Source organism: Drosophila eugracilis, unplaced genomic scaffold (genome assembly GCF_018153835.1).
Source record: "Drosophila eugracilis isolate 14026-0451.02 unplaced genomic scaffold, ASM1815383v1 contig_367, whole genome shotgun sequence".
Classification (NCBI taxonomy): Eukaryota; Metazoa; Arthropoda; class Insecta; order Diptera; family Drosophilidae; genus Drosophila; species Drosophila eugracilis.
In genome coordinates this window covers 842,498-866,590 of record NW_024573224.1, presented here as the reverse complement: position 1 = coordinate 866,590, position 24,093 = coordinate 842,498, and the positions used below count along the sequence as shown (strand labels likewise).

The 24,093-nt window shown below is 44.8% G+C and overlaps 4 protein-coding genes across 4 annotated transcripts; all 4 read left to right on the top strand.

The window, feature by feature from the left end:
• The first annotated feature begins 80 nt into the window (after window positions 1–80).
• Window positions 81–4,576, top strand: LOC108116309 (indole-3-acetaldehyde oxidase-like). The gene is made up of 6 exons (XM_041818762.1): window positions 81–293; window positions 380–1,114; window positions 1,558–1,791; window positions 1,844–2,288; window positions 2,341–3,378; window positions 3,444–4,576. Exons 1-6 carry the CDS (start codon window positions 81–83, stop codon window positions 4,574–4,576), a joined length of 3,798 nt encoding a protein of 1,265 aa, XP_041674696.1.
• A 4,835-nt stretch (window positions 4,577–9,411) lies between these two features.
• LOC108116310 (indole-3-acetaldehyde oxidase-like) lies at window positions 9,412–13,924 on the top strand. The gene is made up of 6 exons (XM_017228100.1): window positions 9,412–9,624; window positions 9,711–10,445; window positions 10,906–11,139; window positions 11,192–11,636; window positions 11,689–12,726; window positions 12,792–13,924. Exons 1-6 carry the CDS (start codon window positions 9,412–9,414, stop codon window positions 13,922–13,924), a joined length of 3,798 nt encoding a protein of 1,265 aa, XP_017083589.1.
• Window positions 13,925–14,718: 794 nt separating this feature from the next.
• LOC108116465 (indole-3-acetaldehyde oxidase) lies at window positions 14,719–20,034 on the top strand. Its single transcript, XM_017228395.2, has 6 exons — window positions 14,719–14,943; window positions 15,617–16,542; window positions 16,659–16,892; window positions 17,104–18,919; window positions 18,981–19,601; window positions 19,659–20,034. The coding sequence occupies exons 1-6, from the start codon at window positions 14,904–14,906 to the stop codon at window positions 19,838–19,840; spliced, it is 3,819 nt and encodes a 1,272-aa protein (XP_017083884.1). The 5' UTR covers window positions 14,719–14,903; the 3' UTR covers window positions 19,841–20,034.
• Window positions 20,035–20,669: 635 nt separating this feature from the next.
• Window positions 20,670–21,784, top strand: LOC108116259 (allergen Tab y 5.0101). The gene is made up of 4 exons (XM_017228048.2): window positions 20,670–20,795; window positions 20,853–21,250; window positions 21,311–21,597; window positions 21,735–21,784. The coding sequence occupies exons 1-4, from the start codon at window positions 20,670–20,672 to the stop codon at window positions 21,782–21,784; spliced, it is 861 nt and encodes a 286-aa protein (XP_017083537.2).
• Window positions 21,785–24,093: the final 2,309 nt, after the last annotated feature.

Sequence of the window (24,093 nt, the reverse complement as noted above, 5' to 3'; positions counted from 1 at the left end):
ACGGGTAATCAGGTTTTAGCAGCGCTTTAAGTAAGAACGCCTTGGCAAAAGAACTGCATTCGACCGACGACTCTGCAGCGATGAGCATCAAGTTTAATGTGAATGGCTTTCCGTACGAGGTGCATGCGGCTGACTATGCTCCGGACACCACCCTCAACACCTTTCTAAGGGAACACCTGCACCTGACGGCCACCAAGTACATGTGCCTGGAGGGGGGCTGTGGCTCCTGTGTCTGCGTCATTCGCAAGCGACACCCAGTCACCCAGGAGGTTCAATCTCGGGCAGCCAACTCGGTAAGATGTCGCTTTTGGGGGAGTGACTTTCTACACACACAAAAATTCTTCTTAAATAAAAAGATTTATACCTTTGCAATCCGCAGTGCCTAACACTTTTGAACACTTGTGACGATGTGGAGATCATGACGGATGAGGGATTGGGCAACCAGCTGAGTGGGTACCATCCCATTCAGAAGCGGCTGGCCCAGATGAATGGCACCCAATGTGGCTACTGTTCCCCTGGATTTGTAATGAACATGTACGGTTTTCTAGAGCAGTATCGCGGACAGGTGAGCATGTCTCAGGTGGAGGATGCCTTCGGCGGAAACCTTTGTCGCTGTACCGGCTATCGATCTATTCTGGATGCCATGAAGTCCTTCGCGGTAGATAGTAATATAGAGGTGCCCCCGGAATGTGTGGACATTGAAGACTCCTTCGAGCTGCTCTGTCCACGGACTGGACAATCCTGCAAGGGCAGCTGCTCGAGACCACCTCTGAGGGATCAAGATGGCAGTCACTGGTATTGGCCGAAGTCGATGGCGGAGCTGTTCTCAACCCTGAGCCAGGTGCCAAATGGAGATCTCTACATGCTGGTGGCAGGGAACACAGCTCATGGAGTTTACCGACGACCCAGGGAGATCCGACACTTTATCGACGTGACAATGGTGCCAGAGTTGAGGCAGTATAGCATCGAGGCCGATCACCTGCAGCTGGGTGGAAATGTAACTCTCACGGATGCTATGCAGGTTTTCCTGCTGGCCGCCAAGAGGCCTGGATTCGAGTATTGTGCCCAGTTGTGGCAGCATTTCAACTTGATTGCCAATGTTCCAGTGCGAAATGTGAGTAGAGCACGCCATAAATCCACAAACTCGTTTTGACGCTGGACAAGGACCAAGATTTGCAAAAATATTGGTAGTCTTCGCAGCAAATACCCTTTTTTTAAAGACATTTTTTACTTCTACGAAATGTTGCCAATAATTTATGGATATTTGTAGTTCATTTATTTATAAAATATGTTCAATACTTTTTGAAGTTTTAACTCCTTTAATTCTATGTTATTGTTATTTTAATTTCAAGTCTTCTATTTAAGCTAAGCAACTCCAAAAGCGCAGAAAAACTCATCTTAGTTTCCAACAAAGTAAATCAATTTCAGTAGCTGAAGACACTGGAAAAAAAGTAGTGTAATATTAATAATTAAGAGAAAGAAAGAGAAGAAAAACTCTACCAGAATTTTTGATAAATGAATATTCTAAAGTAATTATTATTTTAAATCTTTCAACAGAATGGCACCCTGGCAGGTAACATTACCATCAAGAAGCAGCACTTTGAGTTTCCCTCTGATGTGTTCATCACATTTGAGGCATTGGATGTCCATGTCTTGGTTTATGACAATCCTAGTAGCCAAAGGGTGATGAACCTGCTGTCGTATCTCAGCGATACAACCTCCAAATTGGTACTGGGTGGTTTTATTCTGAAAGCCTATCCGAAGGACAGATACCTCTTTAGGTCTTATAAGGTAAATGAATAGATTCTTTGACTGAAATTTAGTAATATTATTCGAATAACAGATCATGGCAAGAGCTCAGAATGTTCATGCTTATGTGAATGCGGGATTCCTCATCGAATGGCAGGGTATTCAGCGCAGGATTGTGAAATCTGCTCGCATATGTTTCGGAAACATCAGACCAGATTATATTCATGATGAGCAAGTGGAGAACTTCCTTCCTGGCAAAGATCTCTATGACCCGGCTACAGTTGCACAGATCTTTCAGCAGCTACCAGCAAGCCTGAAACCGGAGGAGCGGCCCCCAGAAGCCTCTCCAGAATATCGTCAAATGCTGGCCTGTTCCTTGCTCTATAAGTTCCTCCTAGCCACCGCACCAAGGGAGCGAGTTCGGGAGCGTTATCGCACAGGAGGTTTGCTTTTGGAGAGACCCCTTTCTTCAGGAAGTCAATCCTTCGAGACGATTAAGAAGAACTATCCGGTCACGCAACCAGTACAGAAGCTAGAAGGTATGTTAAGTATTTTAACATTTACTTTTATTTAAATATTTATATTTTTAAGGACTCATACAATGCTCTGGCGAGGCCACATATATGAACGATCTGCTGACCACCTCGAATGCGGTTTATTGTGCCTTTGTGACCGCCAAGAAAGTTGGAGCTACCATCGAGCAGATCGATGCTTCAGCTGCCCTTCAGTGCAAGGGAGTGGTGGCCTTCTATTCAGCCAAGGACATACCAGGATCCAACAACTTTGTTGTAATGGGTCAGCTCACTCCCGATGTGGATGAGATCTTTGCTGCTGGACAAGTCAAGTACTTTGATCAGCCTTTGGGAGTGATCGCTGCTCTCACCCACGATACAGCTGTCTATGCCGCCACGTTGGTGGTGGTCACATACTCCAGGGATCAGCGAAAGATCTACACGACTATGAATCAAGTGCTGGAAGGAAAGCAAACCGATAGGATTGTGACCTTAAAAAAGGAAGCAGTTGAGCCCCTGAAGTTACCTCCTCTTGCCCCTGGTGATGTCCTTGGAAGGGGGATTCTAGAATTGGAATCGCAATACCATTTCACCATGGAACCCCAAACGACAATAGTCGTGCCTTTGGATAACATCCTGCAGGTATACTGCGCCAGCCAGTGGATGGATACCACCCAAGGAGCAATCGCCCACATGCTGCGGGTGAGTCTGAACTCCATTCAGCTCCAAGTTCGAAGAGTGGGTGGAGCTTATGGCGCCAAGGTCACAAGGTGCAATATAGTGGCCTGTGCTGCCGCCTTGGTGGCTTCTAAGCTAAGAAGACCTGCCAGATTTGTGCAGACCATAGAATCGATGATGGAGACTCTTGGAAAGCGCTGGGCCTGCAGATCGGACTATGAGTTTCGAGCCCGCGCCAATGGATCGATTATAATGCTGACCAACAATTACTATGAAGATGCCGGGTGTAATCTAAATGAGAACGTAGTTGATTTATTTACTCTGCCAATCCTGAGAAATGTGTACAACCTAAACGACTCGAACTACAAGACTCGAGGCAGTGCCATCAGAACAGATGCGCCCAGCTCGACTTGGTGTCGTGCCCCTGGTTCAGCGGAGGGTGAATAGTAAAATATTTCGTTTGGAATAAAATTTGAAAATTAAAGTTTATTTTTCCATACACAGGAATCGCCATGACGGAGACCGCCCTGGAGCACATAGCCTTTACATGTCAGCTAGATCCTGCCGATGTTCGCTTGGTTAATCTACAGACGGGATCAAAAATGGTTCAGCTGCTGCCAAAGTTTATCGCCTCCACAGAGTACCGTAAACGGCGGGAGCAGATAAACTTATTCAATGCCCAGAACCGATGGCGGAAACGAGGCCTGGGAATGGCTCTTATGAGTTACCCCTTGAACACGTCTCTGGGCTATAGCTATCCCGTCACGGTGGCTATTTACCATGAGGACGGATCGGTGGTGATATCACATGGAGGTATAGAGATTGGTCAGGGAGTGAACACCAAGGCAGCACAGGTTGCTGCGTTCGTTTTAGGGGTTCCTCTGGATCAAGTACGAGTGGAGGCGAGCAACACAGTCAGTGGAGCCAATGCTATGTTCACGGCCAACTCGATGACGAGCGAAATGGTCGGACTGGCAGTGCGAAAGGCCTGCGACAAACTGAATCAGCGACTGGCGCCGGTGAAGGAAAGCCTCGGACCTCAGGCCACTTGGGTGGAGGTGCTCCAAGCAGCCTACTTACAATCCGTCTTCCTTGTCGCCACGGAATCGTACAAGGTGGGGGATATTCCAACCTACAACATCTACGGGCTGAGTCTCACGGAAATTGAATTGGACATTCTGACGGGCAACCATCTAATCCGCCGTGTGGACATCTTGGAGGATGCCGGAGAAAGCCTAAGTCCAAATATCGATGTGGGTCAAGTGGAGGGAGCCTTTGTTATGGGTCTGGGTTACTATCTCACCGAGCAGCTGGTCTACGACCGCCAGACAGGACAGATCCTAACGAACCGCACCTGGAACTACAATCCACCCGGGGCAAAGGATATACCAATAGATTTCCGTATCGAGTTGCTACAGAAGAGTCCTAATCCTGTGGGCTTTATGCGATCAAAGGCTACTGGGGAGCCTGCTTTGTGCTTGGCTGTTGGAGCTCTGTTCGCCATGCAGCATGCGATACAGTCGGCTAGGAAAGATGCTGGACTTCCAAGGGAGTGGGTACGATTGGGAGCACCTACCACGCCGGAGACAGTTGTTCTGAACTCCGGCACCCAGGTTGAGGCCTTCACCTTGCAATAATTCGAAACTTATGTTTTCGATTCTACTTTCCATAAGATTTTGTTCAGATTTTCTTGATATTTTGTATGGTTTATTTCGGTATTTCTATTATTTTATCTTTAAAATTTTGTATTCAAATTATTTACATATCTTGTTATCATATCAAACTTTGATTTCCTATTAAAGAAAGTAAACTTCATCTTATTCTTACTTATTTACTTCTCTTTTACCTTGGAAATGTGCTAAATGGATGTTGTTCTAAACTTACCCGCATTGAAATACAAACATCATTTGCAGGGCCACTCCTTAATAGTAATATCATTTCGTAGTATTAGATATTTAGTTAATAGATGGATGTGATATTATTTCGTAAACATAACTCTCACTTTCACTTGAAACACATTTATTAACTTCACCGATTTGATTTACAACTTAGAACGAATGAAAGAGCTTTCGGCTCTTTCCAGTTACAGTTTCGGTATACCTCGTTCGTGCTCATTTCCAATCATAATTAAAATATTTGTTTGTTTAGAAAACTGACCAAAACAAAACCGTCTAAACAAACGGTTTGCTGATAAAGCTTTCCGATGCGAGATGTGAGATGTGAGATAATAATATGACTCAATAGAGATATGGTAAATTTTTTATTGTATAAATGTAAAATTTTGTTTAACAAAGCTAAATTAAATTTAAGTAAAGCGATTTATTGGGCAATTATTAAAAGTTTTCTCAAGAAAATTTTAAATTGATAGACTTAAAGCAGATTTACAGTTTGCTTAAAATTTATGATTTTTTTTTCATATGTATATTTAACTTAGCCGTCTTATAAATCTTTTACATCACTAAGAATATATCTACGCCTGACTGTAAGTTCTTTGAGTCATTTAAAGATGTAAAATTTTAAATTTGGTTTATACTGATGTTGGAATGTGGAATATGGAATGTCATATCTCGTAGAGCTCGTTATTTGATTCCCAAGATTGGCATTTGATGTGCATCTGGGATAGGGGCGGTAAGTGTTGGTCGTTAACAGCACAAAACAGTCGTTCTTTTGGAGGAAATTGTATTCAATCAGAACTTGCACCAACAAAAAAGAGACGTCAAAAAATAATGCCTCTCAGCTGTCAAAAGACGTATACTTGATTTTGTGCCCAAAGAATCTGTTTTTTTGCCATAGCACAACCAAAAATGATCCAAATACAGAATGTAATACATTGTAGAGCTTGTAATTTGATTGCTATGATTCTCAATTGGTTTGCATTCAAATCTGGAAAACTTCATTTTTGAGCCTTTTTTGAAAATTTTGATGATGGTACCCCTTATCAAAAATGCGAAATTTGGGCAAAAATTTATTTTCTCAAAATCAAAAAACGTGGGACAGGGGTGGTAAGTGTTGGTCATTAGCAGCACAAAACAGTCGTTCTTTTGGCTGTGCGTCTTGTTTTGACCGAGCTAGAGCTAAAAATCCGAAAATAATAATGCAAATTTCTGTCAAGAATAGGTTTTTTGACTTTTTAACCATTAAATCAGCACTGGCCCCAACAAAATCAGAACAATACTGTAAAAAGTAGGTATAGGGGCTTAAAGTTTTGGTTGTTAGCTGCATAAAACAGTCATTGTTTTAGCCTTGCGTCTTGTTTTGATAAAGTTAGAGCTAAAATTTCAATTTTTTGCCAATTTTTGATGATGGTACCTAAAAATGCAAAAATTGGCCAAAAATTGTTTTTCAACAGTCAAATAGGTCGTTAATCGTTAGCTGCCCAAACTGTCTAAATTTTGACTGTAAACCTTGATTTGACCATGTTATGGGCTCACAAACCGAAACAAAATAAAGCGAATATTAAAAAAAAATATTTTGATTTTTATAGTTTAAAAAAATTAGTTTTTTCCTCCTAATAAGCCTGAAAATTGTCCAAATATGGAATTTTATATCTCGTTGGGCTCGTAATTTGATTGCTTTGATTCCCAATTGATTTGCATTCAAATCTCGGACATTTTAATTTTTCCCATTTTTCGGCAATTTTGATGATGGTACCCCTTATCAAAAATGCGAAATTTGGGCAAAAATTTATTTTCTCAAAATCAAAAAACGTGGGATAGGGGTGGTCAGTGTTGGACGTTAGCAGCACAAAACAGTCGTTTTTATGGCTGTGCGTCTTGTTTTGACCGAACTAGAGCTAAAAAGCAGCAACTACTATTGCAAATTTCTGTCAAGAATAGGTTTCCTGATTTTTCAGCCATTAAATCGCAGCTCGCACCAAAATAACAGAGCAATAATAATAAAACAAAGTATAGGGGTTTTAAGTTTCGGTAGTCACCTGCATGAAACACTCATCTTTGTAGCCATGCGTTTTGTTTTGACAAAGTTAAAGCCAAGAAATTGCAAAAAAAAACAAATTTCTGCAGTCAAAAGTCGTATACTTGATTTTAGTCCTAAAAAATCAGTTTTTTTGCCATAGCCCAGTCAAAAATGGTCTAAATATGGAATTTTATATCTCATAGGGCTCGTAATTTGATTCCTATGATTCCCAATCGAGTTGCATTCAAATCTGGGACATTTCAATTTTTTCCATTTTTCGCAAATTTTGATGATGGTACCCCTTGCAAAAATTGCAAAAATTGGCCAAAAATTGTTTTTCCAATTTCAGACTGACAGTCAAACAGGTCGTTAGTTGGGGTCGTTAGCTGCCCAAAACTGTCTTTATTGTGGCTGTAAGCCTTGTTTTGACCATGTTATGGGCTAGAAACCGAAACAAAATATTAGAATATTGTAAAAAAATGTATTTTAATTTTTATAGTTTAAAAAAATGAGTATTTTCCTCCTAGTAAGCCTGAAAATGGTCCAAATGTGGAATGTTATACCTCATTGAGCTTGAAATTCAATCTATTTTAACTTTTAATAGGTCTGCAGCCAAAAATGAAAAATTTAATTTTTGGTCATTTTTGCAAAAAAAGACGATGGTACCCCTTATCAAAAATGCGAAATTTGGGCAAAAATTTATTTTCTCAAAGTCGAAAAACGTGGGATAGGGGTGGTAAGTGTAGGTCATTAGCAGCACAAAACAGTCGTTCTTATGGCTGTGCGTCTTGTTTTGACCGAGCTAGAGCTAAAAAGCCGAAAATAATAATGCAAATTTCTGTCAAGAATAGGTTTTTTGACTTTTGAACCATTACTCGCCCCAACAAAATCAGAAAAATACTTTAAAAAGTAGGTATAGAGGCTTAACGTTTTGGTTGTTAGCTGCATAAAACAGTCATTGATTTAACCTTGCGTCTTGTTTTGACAAAGTTAGAGCTAAAAATTGCAAAAAACGTGGGATAGGGATGGTAATTGTTGGTCGTTAGCAGCACAAAACAGTCCGTATTTTGGCTGTGAGTCTTGTTTTGACCAAGATAGAGCTGAAAACCCGAAAGTAGTATTGCAATTTTCTGTAGAAAATAGGGTTCTTAATTTTTAGCAATTAAATCGAAGCTCTCACCAAAAAATCAGAACAATAATGATGAAAGCAAGCATAGGGGCTAAAAGTTTTGGTTGTCAGCTGCATAAAACAGTCACTGCTTTAGCCTTGCGTCTTGTTTTGATAAACTTAGAGTTAAGAAAATTAAAAAAATCATGGCTTTTATCGACTGGATTTTTGTCCACAGCTAAAATCGAACAAAGGAAGTGTTGATTTGAAATTGAGGTCTGCTTAAATCCCATGCTACTCTTCGGTATCCATAAATATAATATTATGGTTATCAGATTTATCAGCAGCAATCCAAAAAAAGAAGAAAACAAAAGCAGAGCAGTACCTAGTCCCTATTGCCGATGAATTAGAACTGGAAGTGATTACAACTGGGCAGTATCTCCGTGTGAGTGCTTCATAAGTCTGATGAAGTTTCCGGATTCCAGCGCTTGAATTTCCTGCTGGCCGAAATCCAGTCATGGTATAGTAGGCATCGTCATCAAAAGTCCAGACAGATCGAGGGCTCCTTTTGTCATGTGTCTGGGTTACTGGATGACTGAGCAGTTGGCTTACCAACGGCGTCTGGAACCATTTTATCCAGAAACCCAATCCCTCTGATCATGCGATCAAAGGCCACTAGCGAACCACCCTGTTGTCTGGCTGTGACTGTGTTTTTTGCTCTACCACAGGCCCTGGATTCTGCCCGCCAGGATGCGGCACTGCCCCGAGAGTGGGTGCGCCTGGGAGCTCCACTACTCCGGAAATTCTGGTGGTCGATGCAGGTCACGATGCTTCGAGCTTTATCTAACTTAAGTAATTTGTAAGTTTTTTTTATATATTTTATACATATTTGTTGTGAATTTTTTATACATATTTTTCAACTATATTCTTATCTTTACCTGAGTAAAATCTTGAGATTTTCTTTTGCATTCAAGTATTGCTGCGATATACAAGTTTAAAGAATGTGCTTATCACTTAATGGATAAAGAAATCAAAACGATAAATCTGATCATGGGTATATTCAAACGTGCTTTAAGTAGTAGCTCATTCATATTATTTAAGAAAAAATGTTGCATTACAAAATATGAAAATATTAGTTTGGTGCTTTCGATTCTTTACCACAAAAAAGGTTATCATGTAAGAATCTGTGGGAATCAAATCATGTAAGAACCTTAGGAATATTTTTGAGATTTTTTACCCCTTATCGCTATGTATAAGTCAGCCAAAATACTAGTCAAAAAAATAAATGAATCTCGCAGAGTGCACAATTTTGCTCAGTGTTTGCTTTAGATGACACTTTAATCTGCTCGAACCCGTTTACCCTAATTAACAGGTAATCAGGTTTTAGCAACGCTTTGAAATAGAAACGCCTAGCCAAAACAGCTCCATTCGACCGACGACTCTGCAGCGATGAGCATCAAGTTCAATGTGAATGGCTTTCCGTACGAGGTGCAGGCGGCTGACTATGCTCCAGACACCACCCTCAACACCTTTCTACGGGAACACCTGCATCTGACGGCCACCAAGTACATGTGCTTGGAGGGGGGCTGTGGCTCCTGTGTCTGTGTCATTCGCAAGCGACACCCAGTCACCCAGGAGGTTCAATCTCGGGCAGCCAACTCGGTAAGATGTCGCTATTGGGGGAGTGGCTTTCTACACACACAAAAAATCTTCTTAAATAAAAAGATTTATACCTTTGCAATCCGCAGTGCCTAACACTTTTGAACACTTGTGACGATGTGGAGATCATGACGGATGAGGGATTGGGCAACCAGCTGAGTGGGTACCATCCCATTCAGAAGCGGCTGGCCCAGTTGAATGGCACCCAATGTGGCTACTGTTCCCCAGGATTTGTAATGAACATGTACGGTTTTCTAGAGCAGTATCGCGGACAGGTGAGCATGTCTCAGGTGGAGGATGCCTTCGGCGGAAACCTTTGTCGCTGTACCGGCTATCGACCTATTCTGGATGCCATGAAGTCATTCGCGGTGGATAGTAATATAGAGGTGCCCCCTGAATGTGTGGACATTGAAGACTCCTTCGAGCTGCTTTGTCCGCGGACTGGACAATCCTGCAAGGGCAGCTGCTCGAGACCACCTCTGAGGGATCAAGATGGCAGTCACTGGTACTGGCCGAAGTCGATGGCGGAGCTGTTCTCAGCCCTGAGCCAGGTGGCAAGTGGTGATCTCTACATGCTTGTGGCAGGGAACACAGCCCATGGAGTTTACCGACGACCCAGAGATATCCGACACTTTATCGACGTGACAATGGTGCCAGAGTTGAGGCAGTATAGCATCGAGGCGGATCACCTTCTGCTGGGTGGAAACGTAACTCTCACGGATGCCATGCAGGTTTTCCTGCTGGCCGCCAAGAGGCCTGGATTCGAGTATTGTGCCCAGTTGTGGCAGCATTTCAACTTGATTGCTAATGTTCCAGTGCGAAATGTGAGTAGAGCAAACCATAAATCTACAAACTCGTTTTGGCGCTTGACAAAGACCAAGATTTGCGAAAATATTGGTAGTCTAAGCAGCAAATGCTCTTTCTTTTAATACATTTCGTGACTTCTACGAAATGTTGCAATAATTGAAGTGTTTTATAGTTTACTATATATTTAAAAAAGGTGTTCAATAATTTATAAAGTTTTTATTCATTTAACTTTATGTTATTGTGATTTCAATCTCAAGCTTTCTATTTCAGCTAAGCAACTCCAAAAGCCCAGAAAAGTTTTCGCTTAAAAACTCACTTTACTTTCTAAGCAAAGTAGTAAATCAATTTAAGTAGCTGATGACACTGAGAAAAATAGTATTGTAATATTATAATTTAGTAAAGTCATAGCAAAACTCTTTGCTAAATTTATTTTAAATTTATATTCTAAATTAATTATTATTTTAAATAATTTAATAGAATGGCACCCTGGCAGGTAACATTACCATCAAGAAGCAGCACTTTGAGTTTCCCTCCGATGTGTTCATCACATTTGAGGCATTGGATGTCCATGTCGTGGTTTATGACAATCCTAGTAGCCAAAGGGTGATGAACCTGCTGTCGTATCTCAGCGATACAACCTCCAAGTTGGTACTGGGTGGTTTTATCCTGAAAGCCTATCCGAAGGACAGATACCTCTTTAGGTCTTATAAGGTAACTAAATAGATTCTTTGACTGAAATGTGGTAATATTATTCGAATACCAGATCTTGCCAAGAGCCCAGAATGTTCACGCCTATGTAAATGCGGGATTCCTCATCGAATGGCAGGATATTCAGCGCAGGATTGTGAATTCAGCACGCATTTGTTTCGGAAACATCAGACCAGATTATATTCATGATGAGCTAGTGGAGAGTTTCCTCCCTGGCAGGGATCTCTATGACCCAGCTACAGTTGCACAGATCTTTCAGCAGCTACCAGCAAGCCTCCAACCCGAGGAGCGGCCCCCAGAAGCCTCTCCAGAATATCGTCAAATGCTGGCCTGCTCCTTGCTCTATAAGTTCCTCCTAGCCACCGCACCAAGGGAGCGAGTTCGGGAGCGTTATCGCACAGGAGGTTTGCTTTTGGAGAGACCCCTTTCTTCAGGAAGTCAATCCTTCGAGACGATTAAGAAGAACTATCCGGTCACGCAACCAGTACAGAAGCTAGAAGGTATGTTAATGAATTTAACATTTACTTTTACTTAAATATTTCTATTTTTAAGGACTCATACAATGCTCTGGCGAGGCCACATATATGAACGATCTGCTGACCACCTCGAATGCGGTTCATTGTGCCTTTGTGACCGCCAAGAGAGTCGGTGCTACCATCGAGCAGATCGACGCTTCTGCAGCCCTTCAGTGCAAGGGAGTGGTGGCCTTCTATTCAGCCAAGGATATACCAGGATCCAACAACTTTGTTCTAGTGGATCAGTTTACTCCCGAAGTGGATGAGATCTTTGCTGCTGGACAGGTCAAGTACTTTGATCAGCCTTTGGGAGTGATCGCTGCTCTCACCCACGATACAGCTGTCTATGCCGCCACGTTGGTGGTGGTCACATACACCAGGGATCAGCGAAAGATCTACACGACTATGAATCAAGTGCTAGAAGAAAAGCAAACCGATAGGATAGTGACCTTGAAAAAGGAAGCAGTTGAGCCTCTGAAGTTACCTCCTCTTGCCCCTGGTGATGTCCTTGGAAGGGGGATTCTAGAATTGGAATCGCAATACCATTTCACCATGGAACCCCAAACGACAATAGTCGTGCCTTTGGATAACATCCTGCAGGTATACTGTGCCAGCCAGTGGATGGATGCCACCCAAGGAGCAATCGCCCACATGCTGCGGGTGAGTGTGAACTCCATTCAGCTCCAAGTTCGAAGAGTGGGTGGAGCTTATGGCGCCAAGGTCACAAGGTGCAATATAGTGGCCTGCGCTGCCGCCTTGGTGGCTTCTAAGCTAAGAAGACCTGCCAGATTTGTGCAGACTATCGAATCCATGATGGAGACTCTTGGAAAGCGCTGGGCCTGCAGATCGGACTATGAGTTTCGAGCCCGCGCCAATGGATCTATCATCATGCTGACCAACAATTACTATGAGGATGCCGGCTGTAATCTAAATGAGAATGTTGTGGACTTCCTTACTCTGCCAATCCTGAGAAATGTGTACAACCTAACCGACTCGAACTACAGGACCCGAGGCAGTGCCATCAGAACAGATGCGCCCAGCTCGACTTGGTGTCGTGCTCCTGGTTCAGCGGAGGGTGAGTAGTAAAATATTTTGTTTGGAATAAAATTTGAAAATTAAAGTTTATTTTTCCAAACACAGGAATCGCCATGACGGAGACCGCCCTGGAGCACATAGCCTTTACATGTCAGCTAGATCCTGCCGATGTTCGCTTGGTTAATCTACAGCCAGGATCCAAAATGGTTCAGCTACTCCCAAAGTTCATAGCCTCCACGGAGTACCGTAAACGGCGGGAGCAGATAAACTTATTCAATGCCCAGAACCGATGGCGAAAACGAGGGCTAGGAATGGCTCTAATGAGTTTCCCGCTGAACACGACTGTGGCCTTTAACTATCCCGTCACGGTGGCTATTTACCATGAGGACGGATCGGTGGTGATATCACATGGAGGTATAGAGATTGGTCAGGGAGTGAACACCAAGGCAGCACAGGTTGCTGCGTTCGTTTTAGGGGTTCCTCTAGATCAAGTACGAGTGGAGGCCAGCAACACAGTCAGTGGAGCTAATGCCATGTTGACGGCCAACTCGATGACCAGTGAAATGATCGGACTGGCAGTGCGAAAGGCATGCGACACACTGAACCAGCGACTGGCGCCGGTGAAGGAAAGACTCGGACCTCGGGCCACTTGGGTGCAGGTGCTCCAAGCCGCCTTCTTACAATCCGTCTTCCTTGTCGCCACGGAAGCGTATAAGTTGGGGGATATTCCAAACTACAACATCTTCGGGCTGAGTCTCACGGAAATTGAACTGGACATTCTAACGGGCAACCATCTAATCCGCCGTGTGGACATCTTGGAGGATGCCGGAGAAAGCCTAAGTCCAAACATCGATGTGGGTCAAGTGGAGGGAGCCTTTGTGATGGGTCTGGGCTATTATCTCACCGAGTCGCTGGTCTACGACCGCCAGACAGGACAGATTCTAACGAACCGCACCTGGAACTATCATCCACCCGGGGCCAAGGATATACCAATAGACTTTCGTATCCAATTGCTACAGAAGAGTCCTAATCCTGTGGGCTTTATGCGATCGAAGGCTACTGGGGAGCCAGCTTTGTGCCTGGCTGTTGGAGTTCTGTTCGCCATGCAGCATGCGATACAGTCTGCTAGGAAAGATGCTGGACTTCCAAGGGAGTGGGTACGATTGGGAGCACCTACCACGCCGGAGACAGTTGTTCTGAACTCCGGCACCCAGGTTGAGGCCTTCACCTTGCAATAATTGGAAACTTTTGCGTTTGATTCTACTTTCCATTAGATTGGTTCAGATTTTCTTGATATTGTGTATGGTGTATTTCGGTTTTATAAGTATTTCTATTATTTTATCTTTAAAATTTTGTATTCAAATTATTTACATATCTTGTTATCATATCAAACTTTGATTTCGTATTAAAGAGTGCAAACTTCATCTCCCTCTTTCATTTACTTTTCCTTTACTTTGGTAATATGCTAAATTGATGTTGTTCTAAATTTACCCGCATTGAAAGGCGAACATCGTTTGTGGGGCCACTCCTTAATAGTCATTTCGTCAACATAACTCACTTGAAAATTTTGTATTAACCTCACTGGTTTGATTTACAATTTAAAATAAATGAAACTCGATAACAACGCAGTTATTTCTCTAAGAAATCCATTGATTGTGAATTTGCAGAGAGCTTTCGAATCTTTCCAGTTACAGTTTCCCTATACCTCCCTCGTACCTACTCATTTCCAATCATAATTAAAATATTTTTTTGTTTAGAAACTGAGCAAAACAAAACCGTCCAAACAAACGGTTTGCTGATAAAGCTCTCCGATGCGAGAGCGCGAGAGTAATTAGAAACGGGAGTGAGATAACATTTCAGAGTGCTATTATTATGATCTAATGCTGAATGATGAGCGGAATGGGAGAACATGGTAGTTAAGAGCGGGAGCTGGTGAACTTGAACTTGGTCACGCGAGACGCTCTTTGTGGGGAACGGAGAACGAATATATATACGGGACTCCGGCGGGCCCAAACTTACAGTCGCTCGGATATTGGCGAGGTAATCACACGAAACGGAAAAGATCGGCAATTGCCTCACATGGTGAAATAACACAGTTCCAGAACCCACTACAAATCAACATTTTTGGAAACCAGGCGTGAATTGAAGGCTAGAAAGGCTATAGTTAATTTCACAACGGCTTTCAAGTGATTCGAGGACTTATATAAGGCACAGATAATGTCTGGAACAATAACAATCAACGGCACCAGCCATGAAGGTGTGTATGGGTGTGTGGGCAGTTAATTGCCGTTGGATTGATGGGAGGGCTGTCATCTACAAGATTGTAGAGACAACGAACTGGAACACCTGAATCTAGAAATTCTACCTGTTCTACCTTGCTAGGTTAACTTCGTATTTGGAAAATTATTAAAATTAATATGACCTTGAGATTGTTTCTTCTGCTGGAAAAAGTGTATTGTGATTGTGTTTGAATTAATTATCCTAATGATAGTAAACAAGATAGTAATTTCTTCGAGCCTTGACCTTAGGTTTGTAAAGTAATATTTTGTCTCAAGAAATGGACTTTGAGCCAGCAGAATTTTGCCGATTAATCAGTAGTTTATTTATTTCAAGCGACAAAGAATGCCAGCCTTGGTCTCAGTATCCGAGACATTTGTCAATAATAAAATGTTTGTTTAAAGGGAAAAAGTAATTTCATTCCTGGTTTTATTGGCAGCTGTTATTTAATATTAATTACAAAAACTTTTCTTTTAACATATACAAGCTTTGTGAGTATTAGTTGATATAAAACTGCACCAAAGATGAACGCAATCGTTCCTTAAGATTTGGTTGATAATAAATATATTGTTCTGACAATGTTGCGACGACTCAAACTACCTGATAAGATAACACATACACTTTCTAACCACCCCTCTTTCTGCCGACCCTAGTTAATCTGGCTGCCCTGCCAGCGGATATCTCCCTGAACTCGTTTATCCGGGAGCACGCCGGTTTAACGGGCACAAAGTTCATGTGCCAGGAGGGCGGATGCGGAGTCTGCGTCTGCACTCTGACCGGACTGCATCCGGAGACCGGAGAACCACGCACCTGGGCGGTTAACTCGTGCCTAACGCTGCTGAACACCTGTTTGGGTTTGGAGGTGACCACCACAGAGGGATTGGGAAACAAACGGATCGGCTACCATGCAATCCAACAGCGACTGGCCAAGATGAACGGAACCCAGTGCGGCTACTGTTCGCCGGGAATCGTGATGAATATGTATGGCCTACTGAAATCCAAGGGCGGTAAGGTCACCATGGAGGAGGTGGAGAACTCCTTCGGTGGAAATATCTGCCGCTGTACCGGCTATCGTCCTATTTTGGATGCCATGAAGTCCTTTGCTGTGGACAGCACAATTAAGGTGCCAGCTGAGTGCATAGACATCGAGGACCTGAGCACCAAGCAATGCCCCAAAACGGGACAAACTTGTTCCGGCAGTTGCAAGAAACAGCCAAAGAGCAGTCAACTCTATCCGGATGGTAGTCGCTGGAGCTGGCCAGAGAATCTGGGTGATCTCTTTGCTGCCTTACAGGGAGCAGTCAAGGAAAAGCTGCCCTACATGCTGGTGGCTGGTAATACGGCCCATGGAGTCTATAGACGAAGCCACGATATCAAGGCATTCATAGATGTAACCGGCTTGGCGGAGCTCAAGGGCCACAAGTTGAGCGCCGATAACTCCTCCTTAACGTTGGGAGGCAGTCTGAGCCTCACCGAAACCATGGAGATTTGCCGCCATTTGGAGAATACAAAGGGTTTCGAGTATCTTTCCCAGGTGTGGCAACATCTCGATTGGATCGCCAATGTCCCAGTGCGCAATGTAAGTCAAATCAAAGAGGTCTTATCACTTGTTAGCCCTCAAGTCTTATCTAATCAGCCCCCTATGAAAACACCTTCAGTATCAGTCGTTTATCAACCTATTTCGCATTACCCCAGGCCGGCACCTTGGCGGGCAACCTGTCCATCAAGCATGCCCACCCGGAGTTCCCCTCGGACGTGTTTATCGTCCTGGAGGCACTTGATGCCCGTGTGATTGTCCAGGAGGCGGTGGACAAGCAGGAGACTGTGAGTCTGGCCAGCTATCTGGCTGCTTCGATGGAGGGAAAGATCATCCGTGGTCTGGTGCTGTCCGCTTATCCCAAGGAGCGCTTTGCATTTGACTCTTACAAGGTGAATATTAATTAAAATGTAAACAAAACAGTGCAGAACGATATCATTTCTTATCAGTAATAGTGCAAACCTCTTCTATGTTATCAAGCAGACATTGTTAATGGCTTGTAAACACTTCTTAATGCAAGAGCTTAGGCAAAAAGTAGTTTTTATACTTCAAATTGATAAAATTAACTTAAATAAATATTTTAATTTTGATTTTCTTGAACAGATCATGCCTCGCGCCCAGAATGCCCATGCCTATGTGAACGCTGCCTTCCTCGTGGAATTCACACCGGACTCCAAGGTGAAGTCTTCACGAATTTGCTTTGGTGGAATAAATCCTGGATTCGTGCATGCCACTGCGATTGAAAAGTTGATTCAAGGAAAGAATCCCTTCGAGAACGGACTGGTGGAGAAGGCTTTCGGACAGCTTTCTACTCTGCTCCAACCCGATGCAATCCTTCCGGATGCTTCTCCCCTCTACCGTCGCAAGTTGGCCTGCGGTCTTTTCTACAAATTCCTGCTAAAGATAGCACCTCAGAGAAATCAGAGATTGGCCAGTCAATTTGTAACAGGAGGTTCTCTTCTGAAACGGCCAGTGTCCGATGGCCAGCAGAACTTCGAGACCTTCCAGGAGCACTATCCGGTGACCAAGGCCACGGAGAAGCACGAGGGTCTGATCCAGTGCTCCGGCGAAGCTACGTACTGCAACGATTTGCCGACTCAGCACAACCAGCTATGGGCGGCGTTTGTCACGGCCAAGAAAGTGGGTGCAAAGGTCACTAAAGTTGATCCCCAGCCAGCTTTGGATCTGCCCGGAGTGGTAGCCTACCTGGATGCCAAGGACATTCCCGGACCCAACTATATTGGTCCTAAGGTCAGGGATGACTTTTTCTTTCCGCAAGACGAGGAGCTCTTCGCTACGGGTGCGATCAAGTTCTATGGTCAGCCCATAGGCGTGATCCTTGCCAGCTCCAACTCTCTGGCCAATCGGGCCGCAGAGCTGGTGAAGCTGAGCTACGAGGGCGAAGCCAAGGACCTTCTACCTACTTTGAAGCATGTTCTGGATAAGATCGGATCGGAAGCTGGCAGCAACAAGCGATTGGAGCAGAAGGTTAAGTCCACCATCGATGTCCTAAAACTTGAGGAACCCTTCGACTTGAGCTCTTCTGGGCAGCTGGAAATGGGTCTGCAGTATCACTACTACATGGAGCCGCAGACCACGGTGGTTCTGCCCTTTGAGGGTGGCTTGCAGGTGTTCGCAGCCACCCAATGGATGGACCTTACCCAGGACACCGTGGCCAATGTGCTTAACCTTAAGAGCAACGAAGTTCAGGTAAAGACTCGTCGCATTGGAGGCGGTTACGGTGGCAAGGCAACACGATGCAATTTGGCCGCCGCCGCTGCAGCCGTGGCTGCTCATAAGCTGAACCGACCCGTTAGATTTGTTCAATCCTTGGAGTCGATTATGACTAGCATTGGCAAGCGATGGGCCTTCCACTGCGACTACGATTTCTTTGTTCAGAAATCCGGAAAGATCTCTGGGATTGTGAGTCGTTTCTACGAGGATGCTGGGTACCTGGCCAACGAATCCCCAATTGGTCACACCGTTTTGCTGTCCAAGAATTGTTACGAGTTTAGCGACAACTACAAGCTGGATGGATACTTGGTGTACTCGGATTCCCCGTCCAACACTCCGTGCCGTGCACCTGGCTCCGTGGAGGGCATCGCCATGATGGAGAACATAATTGAGCACATTGCCTTTGAGACCGGCCTGGATCCGGCTGATGTACGTTATGCCAACATGCTGCCGGCTCACAAGATGGGCGAAATGATGCCGCGATTCCTGGAGAGCACCAAATACAAGAAACGCAGGGAAGACATCATTGCCTATAACAAGGTAAACCGCTGGCGCAAGCGCGGATTAGGTCTGTGCATTATGGAGTACCAAATCGGCTATTTCGGACAGTTCCCCGCCACAGTGGCCATTTACCATAGCGATGGTACCGTCGTGGTATCCCACGGTGGCATTGAAATGGGTCAAGGTGGGTGGACATTATCGTTTATTTTGAGATTTATTCTTAATCTTTATGGTCTCCCCACCAGGCATGAACACCAAGATCTCGCAGGTTGTGGGCCACACCCTGGGCATTCCAATGGAACAGGTGCGCATCGAGGCCAGTGATACCATCAACGGAGCCAACTCCATGGTCACTGGAGGAGCCGTCGGCAGTGAAACCCTCTGCTTTGCGGTTCGCAAGGCCTGCGAGACCCTCAATCAGCGATTGGAGCCACTGCGCGAGGAATTGAAGCCGGAGAATTGGCAGGACCTTATCAAGGAGGCCTACAACCGCAAGATCAACCTTATCGCCAGCGATCAGTGCAAACAGGGCGACATGGATCCGTACTCCGTGTGCGGTCTCTGTCTCACCGAGGTGGAGTTGGATGTCCTCACCGGCAACTACATCGTGGGAAGAGTGGATATCCTGGAGGACACTGGCGAGAGTCTGAACCCCAATGTTGACATTGGCCAAATCGAAGGCGCCTTCATGATGGGTCTTGGTTACTGGACCTCCGAACAGGTCATTGTTGATCCTCAGACTGGCGAGTGCCTCACGAATCGAACTTGGACGTATAAGCCCCCAGGAGCAAAGGACATACCCACTGATCTGCGCATCGAGCTGCTGCCTAAGAGTCCGAACAAGGCAGGATTCATGAGGTCCAAAGGTGAGCTTAAAACCACCTGACTGAGAATCACACTAACTGGGAGTCCTTTCATTTCAGCCACTGGTGAGCCTGCCATCTGTCTGTCCATCGCGGTGGCCTTCGCCCTGCAGCAGGCCCTGCAATCAGCACGCGATGACGCCGGCGTGCCCAAGTCTTGGGTGACCCTCACCGCCCCGATGACCCCTGAGCTCCTGGTCCTTCACTCTGGCACCGAGCCCAGTCAGTTCAAGCTGAACTAAGCGGATCAGGAGTAGGAGTAGGAACTGTATTCCTGACCGTGGGACATGGCACGTGGCCGCGATGGGAACGCTCCGATAAGCACGCCCAGATAACCTGCACTTACACCCCCACTTAACCTGGCGGATCCGCCGACTCTAGACTAGCAGACATTGTGTTGTGTGCACAATAAATTAAAAACTTATCCAACGCTTAATCCAAATGACATTCATTGCGAGCCAGCCGTCGGCCTGGGTCAACAGAAGCGCCTGTCCAGAGCTCCAGGCGTTCGGAATTTACATTTTGCCCGGCTCGTTTTTTAATGCTTAACACCTCAACACCCGGACACACCCTGCGACGGGCTCTTCATTAATTTTAACATAAATTGTTGTATAGAAATTTTATGCCACGCGGAGCGTTAAGTGTGAGCTGGTCAGAAGAGGGTTCGGAGGCGGGGCAGGAGTTGCCTTGCGGTTGTGGCCGAAGGACAGGCGGCGCTCTAATGGATTTTTCAAATATCACCAACTGCTGTGCTCTTAATGAGCACATCCCTAACGACATTGTTCGATTGACACAGTCTACAAAGGACGTGACAGCTTTAATCGGGGTTGTTAAAGATGTCCTGGGGTTTGGGAATATGGATATGCTTATAACTTCTGCTACTTAAAATAGTCGATACACTCATTTATCGAAAAGGGATAGACTTATTACTAAAAGTATAAGAACTATTTTTGAACCGAACAGAAGACGATTTCACAAGAAACTGTATGTTGTAGCACATTCTGATGTTTCCAGGTTTTCAGTTTTGCTAGTTGTATTTCCCTAAGCAGAGCCTGCAGTCTTTTAACAAACATGGAACTGAATTGGATGATAATCGTAGTGCTGTTAGAATGGTTCCCAATTGGCTGTAGCCGGCTTGACGTCTTCTGCAAGTTGCCTTACTGCGGAATAAATAACCTTGCCTGCAACAATAACGCGGTGAGGAGCTATCCCTCTAGCTATGAGTTCACTATTCTATTAGTATACACCACCCAGAAATACGAAGCCATGTGTCCACCAAATGCCAGGATTATATCCATGGGGAAGTATCGTAAGAGCCTACTAAACGCCTTCAATGAGTTTCGCAATTCTACGGCAAGCGGTAAGCAAAAGTATCTGAAAGCAGCGGCTGCTCGGATGTCCCGATTAAGTAACTCTATGGATTTGGAGAAGCTATCCCGAATGGCAATCAAAACCTGCTCCCCCAACAAGCTCTGCCTGAGTTCGCCGGAATTCTACTACGTGGGAACCAATTTAGGTTCAACTTACCACGACAGATTGAACAAATTCGAGGACCTCGAGCTTATGCTGTGGACTATCCACGATTGGACCACATATGCGGATAATGTAGACATGAAAATGGTTATCTATATGCCGCCTTTTTTGGAGGAAATGTAAGGTTCAAACTGGGGTTCTGGGGAACTCAGTTTTGGTTAATTTATGCCCACTTTCAGTGGAACGGCTAAGGCCCTTCTCCTGATGGCGGATCGGAACACCCATGTAGGCTGCTCGGCGATGCGATTCACTGGGAACCACTCTGTTCACCACTTCATCTTCATGTGTGCCTTCAGTACGGATATTTTCGTGAAGCGTCCCATTTACCGTATGACGAGTAAACCAGGCACCGCCTGCAAGCGATTGGATCCAACTTATTCAGCCCTGTGTGCCGTCGGAGAGAATTACAACAATAATAAGCCTGTGCCCAATGCTATGGTCTATGGTCACACAGACCTAGCTTTAAGTAAACTTTTAAATTCGCAGAGTAAAAATGTGTTTATGATTCTCCAATTTTTGTAGAGGGCTGATGGCCAGACAAAGGTACACGCCCCTGGATACCCAAACAAAATCTGCGCACAAAAACAAATAGTTAACACCCAGACGTGGCCATGGAAGAGGAGGAGCAGCAGTACATGGAGCAGAAGGAGTAGAAGCAGGAACTGACATTTCAGCGCAGCCTCGATAATCACAGGACACATTTGCATATAAACACGCTTCCGGGCTGATGTCCTTCGCATGCAAATGAAAACATTAGCGAGGCACACGCGCATCCGCATCCACATCCGCATCCGCATCTGCGAGATGCAGATACAGTTACAGATACAAATGACATTCGTCGCTGTCGCTGTCGCTGTTGCTGTTGCTGTCGCTGTCGCCTCTTCCCTACTTAAATATATATTTCAATTAAAATTTTACACACGAATAAATGCAAAGCCACGCCCAGCACATTAGATCCCTTCCTCTCCTCGTCTCTCCTCCAAATCCCAGTCGCAATCCCATTCAGTTGCCGCTCCTCCTTCCCTTGCCGATGCTCCACTGGCCATGTCCAACTTGTGTCGCTTGTTTATGAGCGTCTGAAGGCCACGAGAGCAGACAGCAGACACGGACATGGCCATAAAACGGTTCCACTTTACTGGAGGGAGCACGAGGTTCTGATACAGATGCGGATGTGGATGTGTGGATGAGGCTGGGTGCACAGGGATCAGTGCATTCAGGGCGGGCGCCAATGGAGCATGCTGCTGAATGTCCACGGAATTATTCAAAAGTTTCACGGCGCAGACAGCCAAACGGATCCCATGAAACGATGAATTTGGCATTGTGACAAGATGAACTGGCTCTCCCAAAAGGGCCAATCATGGACACGAAGGGCTGGGCATAAACTGCTTATGGCAAATGTACATAAGAAAGTTGGTTGCAAGGATAAAAGTTGGCAATCAGATTTCGATTTTTCGGATCTTGGCTTAAGTCAAGAACTAATTCCTACAACTTTAAGCTACTTCAAAAATAATATTGTTGAAGTCACAAAAACCTCAAAACCGCAACTATCTCTTCTGGATGCATCACTCTTCCTTATCCGGCTGTCTCTCAATCCCCCATTATGAGGGTTTCCATTTCGTGGGCACACCAGAGTCAACCATGAACTTGAACTTGCGACTGTAATAATAATAATAATGCAGATCCCGACTAACGATCCCCGCACCTCTCCACTTTCAGCTGGAGCTGGGCAGCTTTTATTTCTTTTTCATAGCCAGCACATCCCCAGTCCGACTGTCCTTGCCTGTCTGCGACCATTGTCTGGCTTGCATTTCAAATTCTAAGCAAATTTGTCGGCCCTGGAGAGGGGGTGGAGATGATAGGGGGAATGGAGATGTGCAGGATCTGATTCCGGGGTGTGAGCAGGCGCAACATTTTATGAGCGTGCCCGCGATGCAGCGACTCAGATATGACCAGGCAAACGTCTGCTTGGCGGACTCCAACTGCTCCAGTTTCCAGGGCAACCTTTTCAATGGCTTTTGCTGTTACACTGACAGAAAAGTTTTTAATTTTACAAATTACAAATAAAAAAGCAGAAAATATCATCTTACATATCAAAATCTTTCTTACTATAGAAAATCTTAATAATTATTACAGTTTCGAACTTGATGGGTCTTTCTCTCAGTGATGGTGGACTGCTGGTGGTCTGCAATGGTGTTGCGTCTGCTGCTGGCACACAAAGATGTCCCGGTGTGATTTATCGCCGGCAGAGCCGGGATAATGGCCACGTATTATAATATCTGGCGCGCCCACAGGGCGTATGCTTATCGGAGTCGACACCGCCGACAAGGACGGCGATGTGGCCGTCAAGGTCTAGACTCTAGACTCCTGCGGTGCAGTTGGTGGCATAGCCAAGGATTTCGCTCTCCGTTGCTCTGCTGCTCCATGCCTTCTTGCATTTTCATTTGCATTTCCCCGAAGAGCGGAAAACTGCATGCAGTTTATTAAATAGAAAACGGTGTTGAAAAAAAGGAGGCTGCTAAGGATTAAGTACATCATTTCGGGCTGGCTTGATTGTCGGCTGCTTTTGGCGCATATCCTGTGGGTAGGACACATTCGCATAGCCGGATTTTATGCCGCAGCGAATATCTTCACCGACTCCTTCTCCTTTTTCTCGGGAGCTTAAATCGTGAGCCAAATACATAAAATCTACGCATGCATGTCTGGCAGGCTCTCGGTGTTAGCGTGAGTGTGAGTGTGTAAGAGTGTATCCTTTGCCGCATCCTTTTCCACTTAATGCCGACTGCATTGTACCCAGAAAACACACACACACATACACTCATGTGCATACGTACTGGCTCGCCTTTGTATGTATTTGATATCATTAAAATTTTGAGCTTGCCACTGCAGTGGCAGCCAAAGAAGCAGAAGTAGAATCCGAATCAGATTCAGAAGCAGCAGCTTGTCCTTGCCATTGGTCCTTGCT